The sequence below is a fragment of the Anthonomus grandis genome, chromosome 1 (genome assembly GCF_022605725.1).
Source record: "Anthonomus grandis grandis chromosome 1, icAntGran1.3, whole genome shotgun sequence".
Classification (NCBI taxonomy): domain Eukaryota; kingdom Metazoa; phylum Arthropoda; class Insecta; order Coleoptera; family Curculionidae; genus Anthonomus; species Anthonomus grandis.
This window is the reverse complement of record NC_065546.1, coordinates 34,939,345-34,951,708: the sequence shown is the minus strand read 5'-3', so window position 1 is coordinate 34,951,708 and position 12,364 is coordinate 34,939,345. Positions and strand designations below refer to the sequence as shown.

General features: G+C 32.1%; 1 protein-coding gene across 1 annotated transcript in view; it reads left to right on the top strand.

The window, feature by feature from the left end:
• The first annotated feature begins 1,296 nt into the window (after positions 1-1,296).
• The window catches only part of LOC126745311 (muscle M-line assembly protein unc-89-like), a 77,884-nt gene continuing 66,816 nt past the window's right edge, over positions 1,297-12,364 (top strand). The window contains exon 1 of the mRNA XM_050453085.1: positions 1,297-1,405. Coding sequence (XP_050309042.1) covers positions 1,369-1,405 — 37 coding nt within the window. The 5' untranslated portion in view covers positions 1,297-1,368. The remainder of the gene's footprint in view (positions 1,406-12,364) is intronic.

Sequence of the window (12,364 nt, the reverse complement as noted above, 5' to 3'; positions counted from 1 at the left end):
ATTACAAAACTATGTTTCCACAAGGTTGGAAAAATTGCAGAAACTAAAGATCTTTTAAAAATTATAAAAAGAGGGTATGAAATAGTACATACACACTTTATTAGAAAATAATTCGGAATGCCATCGGGTCCTGAACTAACTTTGGGTGGCAACTTGGTAATTTTATCAAAAATCAACCCAACGGAAAGGGTGGGATTAGGAATGGTCATATTTAACTTTGCTTGCTGATTGATAAAAGCACCATTATTGTTTATATTATTAATAGGACTATAGACTGTTGAAAAAAACTGGGCAAAACCTTCAGCTATCTGTTCACAGCCAACGAATTCATTATGATTATAATACATTAAATTAGGAAGTTTATTAATTGATCTTTTATTGTTTATGTTATACCAAAAACTTTTAGGGTTAGTGTAGAGTAGTTGGTCTAAGTTTGAAATATAATTATCATAACAAATATCAGTCAAAGTTTTACTTGAAACATTTGTACCCATATTTTTTCCAGATACGAGCAACAGTCTTATTGCTCATTCCCAGTTCCTCTCCAACACTTCTAGTGGACCGTGTCGAATCAAGTTTTAGGGTACTGCAAACCATTTCTTCCCGCCGTTCTAATATATCCTGGACCACTTCAACAGGTGGTTCTTGACGTTTTGTGTGGCATTTTTTACAATCTTGATGACAAAAAGATGTTCCAAAATTTGTAACCACATTTAAAACCGTTTTTGCACAAGGAATCGGTCTATTCTCAAATGTCACTGAAAACAAATCTGTACATTGTACTGCCGAATTGCCTTCATAAAACCATTCGATTAGTTGAACTCTTTCGGAAGGGGTATAAACAGCCATAGTGAAAAAAACACGAAAATAACGCTCAAAAATTATTAATGCAACGTGCGGTAACACAGCAAAGTGAGGTCTGCTGACTCCCGGTTCAAAAAATAAAAACGAAAAATTGCGCCCCCTGCAAGCCGCAACCAAGCGGTGTTGCCATTATTTTGGGTAATACGTAGCTCACGATAACACCATCTGTATATTTTAATGTTTTCAATGTTCTATAATTTATAATTTTTTTTATATAATTTTTGTTTTAAGTGGATTCTACTCTCATGGAAAGATAGCAATGATGACCGCTATTTAAGAATTCATCAGTTCCCATTTTCCTTATTGAATTTATCTCCTTATCGCTGAAAAATATGAAAATTCGAAAAATAATTTAACTATTGCAAATCTTTTTCAGAGATAAGCGCTGTCGGTGTTAAATAAAAACATTATCATATGAAGGTTATCAGTGTATCTTCGTCGTAGTAAATGTGCAGATGTGCTCGTAGGCGTAGCAATTCAAATTAAAATTATCTACGTCCGATAATGGGGCGTACGATAGAAATTACCCCTTGTGGTGATGGTAAGTATGTAAAATACCCCCTAGTTAATTTTAAATACACATAATAAAATCAATTCAAAATGTGCTGGGATCCAAAATTTCAAGTCAAAAAACGTCTGAAATAATGTCGTTTGAACGTCAACTGCTTAAGTCATTGAAGTTAATTTGACAGAAAAGTATAGTTATATTAAAATGATATCCGTAGAGGTTGTTTTCTCATGACTTTCAATTAATTTAAGTGCATAAACAAGGAATACAATTTTTCCTATGTTGGCGCCAACGCAAAAAACATAAGAGCGAGTGGTGTTCGATATTTAGCCCACCAGAACTGTCACATTTCATAATCTTTTGTCATAATTATCGAGTGTCAACCATAAATGAATCGCGGGAAAACCTGTTAACATTTTTTTGTATTTTCTTGAATTGGGTTAGTTTACCACATTTTATTTTAATCGGATTCATCTATTGAGTCTGTAGCTGGCAAAAGAATGTTAAGAATGCAATAGTTTGATTTAGCCGAGTTGCTCCAATTTTAGCTATATTATGCATACTTTTTACTATATTCGATTTGAATTTTAAAAAAAGAAAAATAAAAATTGTCAAAAATAGGACAGTGCATTTTTTAACGTTTAACAATGAACTTTTACGAGTATATCGCGGGAGCCGTAACATTTTAAATGAGTTAAAATGAAAAAATTAGTCCCACTGGGAATTACTTCTAAATTATGGTATTTGTATATGCAGGTATTGTATTAGTTTAATTATCAATTTATTAGTGTAATATAATAGTTGGATTATCAAGGAAAGGGAAATTTAGTACCTATATATTTATAAAATAATTAATAATTTATGACCTGCATCTACCGTTAATCCTTTTTGTATCGTTTTTATACCTTTCGAGTTGTCTTTTTATTATCTAAGTATCTGTTTATTTTTTTATTTAGTGATAATATTGTAGATTATTAAAAAATATTGGATTTTATTGAAGAAGATGTCAAAACCGGAGCAAAATTTTAATGGAGTATTCGGAATAGCAGAAAAGATTAGTGATGTGAAAAAAAAATGGATTTTTTGATGGTGCATCTCTAATTTTTAAAGCTGGACTATCTACGGCGTATTATTACGGGCAAATGAACGAAACAAATTTTACGAAATGTATAGAAGAAAAACTGTTTCCAAATATTCCAGAACAGACTGTTGTTATTATGGACAATGCCCCCTATCACTCTGTATTAGCAAGTAGTGTCCACAAAATCCTCGACAAAAGGCGTAATAGTAAATTGGCTCAAAAACAACAAAATAAATTTTGAAGAATCAAAAAGAAAATTTGAGCTTTACGATTTATTATGTGCGCATAGGCTTAGTACGACCACTAAAAATGATGAAATAGACAACTGAATGAAAGAACATGGACATATTCCACTAAGAAGTAAAGCGATATCATAATACTGGTGATTTAACATCTATACCAAATTATTAGATTTATTATAGGAGGGTATTGAGTAGTGTTGTGAGCAATGGAACGTTCCCGGTTATTCTCGAAGAACGTTCACGACTTTTTTCGTGACGTTTATTCTCAAGAGCACGAATGAGCGTGAATCCGAACGTTCCCCAAAAATGTGAACGTTCCCATAGCGTTAAAGTGTCAAAGTATAAGCTCAAATACCGACCAGCCAAACACCTCTACCAATTTAATGGAACCAAAATCAAAAAAAAAATAAAACTCACTACCAAATCTGGGGCTGAAATTAATACCATTGAAGATGATTCTTCAGAGTCTGACGAGTCTGAATTTGATTTAACGGAAATTCTGAGTGATTTAAAATCAAGCGAGCGCGAAAAGGGAGAGGATAGTTCGGAGGAGAGTTCCTAAATAGGTTGTTTGAAAGTTTAACTTAATAAATAGAACATAAATAAACACAAACATTTTTAATTTCAGATCTTTTCCTTTACATGTTTCCTTTGCATTTTTTTCATTTATGCTCGTATGTGCTGAAAATTCTCGTTCGTGCTCGTTCATGCTCGAGGAACGTTCTCGAAAAATAAATTCTCGAGCATTTTACAACACTAGTATTGAGTCTGTCAGTTCTAATCATTGGAAAAATAACGTCAGACATGTTATAGATATAGACAATAGGTATTGGAAAACTGACCAGACAATGGAGGACATCCCTGAAAAATGGATGATGAAAGTCATGCTAGTTCTGATGAGTTAGACGATTCGAAATAAAAAAAACTGATTCCTGATTCTGACTAAGAAACAATGACAATTTTTCTGTGTTTATTGTTTTTTGTTTATTAGTACAAATTTAAGTAAGATTACTATACCGGGTGGTGCGTCGCCGAGAGGAACATAGGAAAACTCATGTAAATTTTAAGGGGGTCAATTATTAGCTTCCCTTTCCCTCTTCTGACGTGACTGTCAGTAAATCAGTGACAGTCGATATTTGAAAACAAGTATGAATTATTCAATCGACGAAAAAATAGCCAAAATTAAGTGGCATTATGCGGGAAACAGTTTTAGAGCAGTATCTGAAATGTTTTCAGTTTATTTCCTCACCAAGCCCATTCCCTCCATTTCAACTTCTAAACGTATTGTCAATAAGTTAGAGTCCAAAGGTACCGTAATAAATAATTGTAAATGTTCAACTCAGGATATCGAAAATAGAGCCGAAGAAAGAGAGAACAGAGATCTTAATATTCTACTGAGTGTGGAGGAAAACAAGATGGTTAGTACGAGGGTTCTTGGGCAAGAGGTAAATAAACATCATAAAACGGTATTGCGCACTTTAAAAAAACATAAATATTATTCGTATAAATTCGTTTGAATTTGCACGAATTCGTATAAATTTGCCCTCAACAAGGAACCAAATGTTCAGAAATGCCGGTATTGGAGCCAAGAAAATGAACATAGCTTTGTTCATACACGGACACAATATCCCCAAAAAACAAATGTATTCGTGGGAATTATCGGACACCATATCATTGGACCCTTTTTTATGGACTATAACCAAACAGCTGAAACCTATTTGGACTTATTTCAAAATCAAATTGGAGCCGCCTTGAAAGAAGTTGTTCAGGAAGATCAAATGATCTGGTACCAAATGGATGGTTGCCCGGCCCATAATGCCCGTATGGTTAGAGAGTGCTTGGAAAATGCTTTTAACGGCAATATTATTGGTCCACGGTATCGGATACTTTGGCCAGCCAGGTCACCTGATCTTTCACCGAATGGCTTCTTTTTGTGGGGCCATTTAAAAAGTGTCATTTATAAAAGTGTTAAATTTGAGAATCTAAACCAGTTACAAAACGCTATTTCGTTAAAATGTAATAAAATTTCCCAATATCAACTTAGTAACGTTACAAATGAATTTTATGATCGGTTAGGATATTGTTTAGCTGTTAATGGGGGGTTGGTTGAACATTTGATGTTTTTATGTAATTTTCTATTATTTTTAAAAAAGTTATTGTATTTTATTTTATTTTTTCCACACTTAGTAAAATATTAAGAGTTCTGTTCTCTCTTTTTTCGGATCTATTTTCAATCTTCTGAGTTAAACATTTACAATTATTTATTGCAATGTCTTTGGACTTGAATTTACTAACAATAGGTTTAATGGTTGAAATGGACCAGATAGGCTTGATGGGAAAATAAATTGAAAATATTTCAGATACTGCTATTGGTTTAATTAAATTACTAAAATACTAAAATGATGTCAGAGCACAGGTTAAAAGGTATCATTAAAAAAAATCGTCAATGCTATAATATGCCCTGGATAATAAAAGTGATTTTAATTCCTTTTTGAATTTCTTAACTTCTAAAATTTGTCTGATACATAGAGGAACATGGTTGTAAATTTTTTTGCTAAGGTATATAAGTGAGTTCTTGGTGAGGGAGGATGTAGGGATTGGTAAGGGAAAATCGTTAACCTGGCGAGTCATATGACCACTGTTAGAGGGAGGTTTAGGACATTTATGAATAAGAGTAGCTGTTTCTAAGATAAAAAGAGTTAGGATTTTTTGAGATATAAAGAGAGGTTTACAAGAATCTCTTAACCCAGCGGAACATAGGTATGCTGCCTTTTTTGAAATCACATAAATTATGTTTAATAATCCCTTGTTGCTTAAACCCCAAAAAGGCAAGCCATAACGAAGATGGGACTCAATAAGAGAAAAGTACACTGAACGTGCAACTACCCCTCCCAGCTCATGCCCCGCCATTCTTACTGCAAAGCATCCAGAGGATAATTTTGATGCAAGATTTAGGATATGATCTTCGAAGCGAAGGCGACCATCAATGGTAATACCAAGGAACTTACAGCTTTCTTTGTTTTGCAAGGGGGAGTTTTCACTAAACATAAGGTCCTGAACGTCACACTTAAATCGCATAATAAAGGTTTTGCCCACATTAAATACAAGCCTGTTTGCAGCACACCACTCGGATAAAATCTTAAGATCCCTAAAAACCTGGGCTCTAACATTATCAGAATCTCTATGATTCCATAAAATGGTGGTATCATCAGCAAACTGAACCACTTTGCCCTGCAGTTTTAATGAACCCAAATCATTTACATAGAGCAAAAATAATAGTGGTCCTAACACTGAACCCTGAGCTACTCCAGTTTTAAGGGATCTGGAATCGGATAAACATCCAGATACTGTAACTCTTTGGGTACGATTAGACAGATAGGATTCCAGCCATTGAAATGCCACACCTCTAAAGCCATAATTGTATATGTTCATTTGTACACAAATAATCAATAGTAGTTGCAGATGAGGATATTATACGTGTGGGTGAAAGAACATGCATCTTTAAGTCATAAGATTCCAATATACTTAAAAGGGATGTATGATATGATAGCAAGCTTACATCAGTGAAGTTAATATTAAAGTCACCAGCCAATATAACTATGGAGTGTAGAGACAATTGGGATAATAGAGAATCAAGTTTGTCCAGGAACATACCAATATCTCCTGTGGGTGGTCTCTAAACACAAAGAACATATAAATTAAATCGCTTACAAAAACAAAGGGAGAATTCAAAAACCTTCTCCAACAGAAAGCTATATCATACTTATTAATTTTACAGAAAAAAGCATCAATTGTTTGTTTAACTAAAATAGCTGTTCCTCCATGTATGGAGTGTTGCCGACAAAAAATTGATATAGGAATATAATCAGATATTAAGAAACATTCGTTAGGCTTTTTTTATATATTATTTATTATGTATAAAGTCTTTTAAGTTAGATTATATATAGATACTGTGATAGTTTTAACGTGTTTAAAAGGCTCTTGAGAGAATTTGTTCTAGAGATTTAGTATTTGTCTTTTTTATCTTTATTCTGTGTTATGAACTTTATATTCTGTGTTATATCATTATACGTTTTATTTTATAGGTTTAAATTATTTATGTCATTTTAAGTTTAATTTTTTATTTATTTTACCTTAATTTTATTGAGCGTTTGTGTTCTGATTTTATTAAATTTTAAGTCATTTTATATTTTAAAATTTTATTTCAACTCATGCTTTATTATTTATTTACGATTAGCTTAAGATTTTATTTGTATGATTTTATTTTTACATTGTATATGTTTGTTTTCCTTGCCTTTTTGTATATTCCCACTCATATGTGAATGCATAATCTTAAAACATGTTTATTTGCCAGCAATACTCGTACCTCATACCACCACTATTATTGTAATATTATCCTTATTTTTTGGTTGTGTTTTGGTTTTTAATTTTAGTTTATTGCTTTTTAATATTATATTAAATGCCATACTATGTATTTTATTTTTATGTAGCAGATTTTGCTAAATAAAGAAATCTTAACGCGATTTGAAAATTTACTTCAAATCGCGTTAAGAAAACAATTAAATCTGATAAAATAAAAAAAACTAGATAAGTAGAAACTAAAAATGTAAAATATCCACTATTTTGTTAATTGATAGTGTGCGTGCCTCAAGACCAAGTTCGAAATGGGTTTTTTACAGTATTTATGGCCTTCTTCCCCCTTTCGTCGCGGTTACAGTTATCACAGATGAATAGTATATCGGTATCGTAAACAACTAACTACGTAAGGCCGCATTACAAATGGATCACACCCAGTATATTTATGCAGAGTGTTATAGAATAAGATGCTGATCCTTAAGGGTATTAATCCTATGTTGATTTTAAGAAAAAAAGTTCAAATTAATCTGTCTTAAACTCTTTAACTTTTTGAATTACAGAGAGTTAAAATCTTAGGAAAAAAATGGTTTCTTCATCCTCCGAGTTTCAACAGCCATTTTTTGAGCTAGATTTTTTAAAAGTTTAACTACTGGCGTCGGGACCGAAACGTAGATTCAATATTTGACTACTAATATAATTTTACTAATGCATAAAAATGTTTTAATTTTTTTTCCACGTTAATCGCATGTCGGACGAATAAGGTAAAGAAATGAAATTTGCCCTAAAATGAATGGGGATTATGAAAATAGTTCTTATTTTACGAAAAAGCACTGACGTACATAAAATTTTTCAAAAATATTTAGTCTACGTTCCTGAACGGACACCACTGGTTACACTTAAAAAAAATCTCTTTCAAATGAAAAAATGCCATACTCAGAAGGTGTGTGTCTGTTAAATTTCATAAACATATTTAGGAAGTTATCATAAAGAGTTTTTTTTTCTCAAGATTTTAACACCCTATAGATCAAAAGGGGTTTAGGCCATAGCTTTATTTAAATTTTTCTTCTTAAAATCACCTAGGGATTAACATCCTTAAGGAACAGGATCTCATTCTGTAATACCCTGTATAGATAGTTACAGAACACCATGAATATTCTAAAATTGTGTACATGACGAATCATGCTTATATGCTATGCTCATTTCTATGTAATAACTGGAATTTGGTGAAACCGGAAGTAACAAATCACTTGCCTGAAAAGCCTTTTATATAGAAAAATTAATAACAATTATCAGTAAAGGTTTAACAGCTTTTCATATTTATATCTATAGATGCAGTTAAATCAAAATGCAATAAACGATTCTCTTATATGCATAGTATGCGACGATGATGACGTGTGGGCCTTAATTCTACGTTCTAATAACATTTGCAATCATTCATTCACTTTTGTCTATTTGTTAGGTGCTTACCGGTAACCAGGACACCTACGTGACAACTGAAATTTAGTTTTGGTTAAAAAGATGTATTAATCTATATATCTAGCCGATAAAATCATTTAACTACGACAACGCCAAATGCTTATCCATTATACCCGATGGTTATGAATTCGGCTTATGTTTGGAAAGTTTTTTACTCGAAATCCCTTGCTCATCCTCCATTCTATTGGCAGGTGATTTCAACGTAAATTATAGGGGAGTAAGCTCTGTTCAAATACTGACTTACCTTACTTGTTCATTTAACCTTAAAATGCTTGTTTAGCCTCTGACTTGTGTTACGCTGTTTCCATTCATCACCATTGACAGAACATATTATTGTAAACTTATACTGTTGAGTTCGGGTATGTCAGGTGTTATCGCCGGATAGGATTGTGTCATGAATTCGTCTGACCCATTGTCATGCTTTTATCACAGATTGGTGAACCCCTTACGTGCGTCTTTTCCTTAGAACGTAAAGATAAAACAAAAACAGTGTAAAAAACCTTCACGAAAATTACTAAAAACTTCTCATACTTCAGACACCTGATATTTCATCACTTATTAATAAAGTTCACAGATTGCCCTGCTTTTTATCAATATTTTAACTCGTATGGGTTCTTGTATAGTCGGCTAATAGGAAGTTATTTAAGATCTTTTTATCTAAATCGGTTAAAAAAACACACGAACAAGTCTAGAGAGAGTTGGAAGATTGCGAACGATATCCGTCTAGCCGCTAGCGTAACTACTTCAAGTCAGTCATTGACATCTCTGCTGATGACCAATAATTTCTTGATAATAATAATAATCTTTCTTTATTTAGCAAACAGTGCTACATACAAGAAAAAATTTAAAATATACAAAGATGTTTGATTAATAATTAATAACTAAAAAAATCAATCTACGTATGTACAAATGTCGAATCGAAAAGGAGGCCTAGCTAACGTGGACACAGATCAAAATAAAAATAAATATTATACGATAAAGGTGCATTGTATAAACAGTACATAAACCTTAGACCTAAACTTAAATAAATAAAAGATTGTAAAAATAGAACCTAAAAAATTAAATAAAATATCCTTAACATTAAACATAAAAATAAGATAAAAACTTAATTCTAAAATAAAATTTTAATAAAAATCAGAAAAAAACAGTCAAATCAATAAATAAAATGTAAAAAAAAAGCTAAATTTAAAAAGTGATTAAAATTGTAAAAATAAATAAAATATTGTAAAAATAAATAATAAAGTTGTGGTCACTTTTCATTCTTGTTTAAAGTCTACCAAGGTTATTATAGTTCATGAGGCGAGTGCTTGATGATCCATCAGACTTTAGACCGATAACTATTCTGTCCAAACTGTCAAATTTATTGAAAAGATGGTTCAATTTCGTGTAATGTATTTTTTTAAATCCAAGATATTTTAGGTGGATTCGGTTACGATTTTAGAGGAGTGCCGGCAACCTGATCTGCATCGTAGAGGTCGCCACCATAGAGTTTGTGTGGAGTCGGTATATTCTGAATATCGTCCTGTTGACTAGGGCTTGCCTCAAGGGTAGATATTGCGACCATTAATACTCTTTCTTCTGTATATCAATGAACTCACCCAATTGTGTATATGGGGAAAATTCATATTGTTTGCAGATGACACCACCATTCATATGTGAGCTCTCACCTAGAGAATCCTGTTGGCCATCTTTTAATATTGAGGGCATCTTCTGCTGAAAGCATATTTGAATTCGAATATATAATAAAGAATGATCAGTTAATGTCGATATCTCTACCGACATAACCAGGAAGATTTCATTTGCTTTCAGGTGTTTTTTTATTTTGGTGAAAAATTATATTGTTATATAATTAAAAGTTGTTTTGTCTTCGTCTATAGCCTAGAATTTAAAAAAGAAATCATTTTTGCTCTAAGGATATTTTTGTCGGATATCTGTAGTTTGAAGAATATTTTCTGCTTTGACGGCTAAGGTTTCTGTAATTTTTAAATCATTAATCAACTTTTTTTATATTAGCGAAAAATTAAATTTTAAGTTGTGATTCAAAAGATTTCCTTCATTGGGTGGAAATTAGACAAATTTAAAAATCCGTTTGAACCTCGGGCACATTATCTCGTCTTAATGTAGGTCGTCGCATTCTAATAATATTTAAAGATTTATATTTTCATTAATAGCGATACACGATGTAGTTATCAATTCAAATTTTACGTGCATGCTGTCATAAGTGTTCTTTAATGTGTGTTATTGTATTTAACATGAGCTATATTTTTCTGAGAATTACTTACTGTCTAATGTCGAAATTATACCCTTTTGTAATGACGTCATTCTTTTTTATCTTTGTTTAGCATATTCCAAACAGCGGCGACAACAAACTTTTGAAAAAAATTGGTGGCTGATGATTATTCATCTTTTATATACTAGGTTATGTGAAATATCCGTCACTGTCAATCAAAAATATTGGTTTGTCAACTTGTTCTTGAAAGTTATTAAAGTGTTCAAAAAGTGTTAGATAATGCCTAAAAAGATGTAATAGGTATAATGAACAATCGCAGCTGATGATTTTAAATATATTGGCTTTTTTCAACTGGAAAAGGAACAAGCCCGAAACGGAATTGCACTTCAAATTGAGAATGTGATACAGCGAGCCGCAGATGCAACAAAATTGAGCACAACTACGATCGCAAATATAAAGAAGAATGGGATAAAATCAGATCAGGATTACGCAGCCCGTATATCTTCCAAGCAAAAGACAGCAAAAACCAAAATTACAACATATTTGAAACATAGAATTCGGGACACAATTTATTCTATGTACACCAGAAAAAAATATGTAATATTGGCAACAATAAGAGAAAAGTTTAGGGAAGAAATTGAATATTTTGAGTTTTCCATTGACTCCTTAAGAAGATGGATTAATAGTATAGGCTTTAAGTGGAAAAAATCAAATAACAGAAAATATTTGATGGACTTGTATTGCTCATAAAAGCCATATTGCCATATTGCCAAATATTGTTCATAAAAGAATAAATTTTTTAAGGGAGTATATCAAAAATAGAAATGTAGGTCCGGAAGGTTTTACTCCAGTTTTCATTGACAAGACGTGGATTTTTAGCAAGGGATCATTTCCTAGTAGCTGGTAAGATGACAGCAAGCACACGGATTCAAGAAAAATAGTGAAAGTAAAAATTATCTGATGGTTATCTTTTTAGATTTTTTTTTGAATAAAAACTATTGCCCTTGTAAGGGCCCTCTAACTTCATAATTTCATCTGTTTCATAGTTTTATAATACAATTTCTCTTTAAGACAATATGAGGGAATTTAACTCCATACACTACTCATATGTGCATGGAACATTACTTATTAATTATATTAAATTTATGTTCTGGTAGAAAAATTTCTAAAAGAAGAGAATTGAATTATCTCTTATTTTTAAGGTCATCGCTATATCATGGTCCACGCCGGAACCAAAGATGGCTTCAACAAGGGTGCAAATTTAATATTCAAAAATGGATTAAAGACGGGAGATTATCAAGACAATATGAATAGGAAAAACTTCGAAAATTGGTTTAAAACTCAGCTGGTTCCAAATCTTCCCCCAAAGTCATTTATAATCATGGACAATGCAAGTTACCATTCTGGTTTATTAGAAGAAATCCCGAGAAAATCTTGGACAAAGCAGAGACTGACCGAATGGTTGAAGAAAAAGAATATTGGCTTTCCAGAAAAAGCCATGAAAGATAAAATATGGAGTATTGCACGCAGAAACTGCCCTAGTGAAAAAAAGTACTTCTTTGGTGAATATGTTAAACCTTTAGGACACAAAATTTTGCGACTGCCAC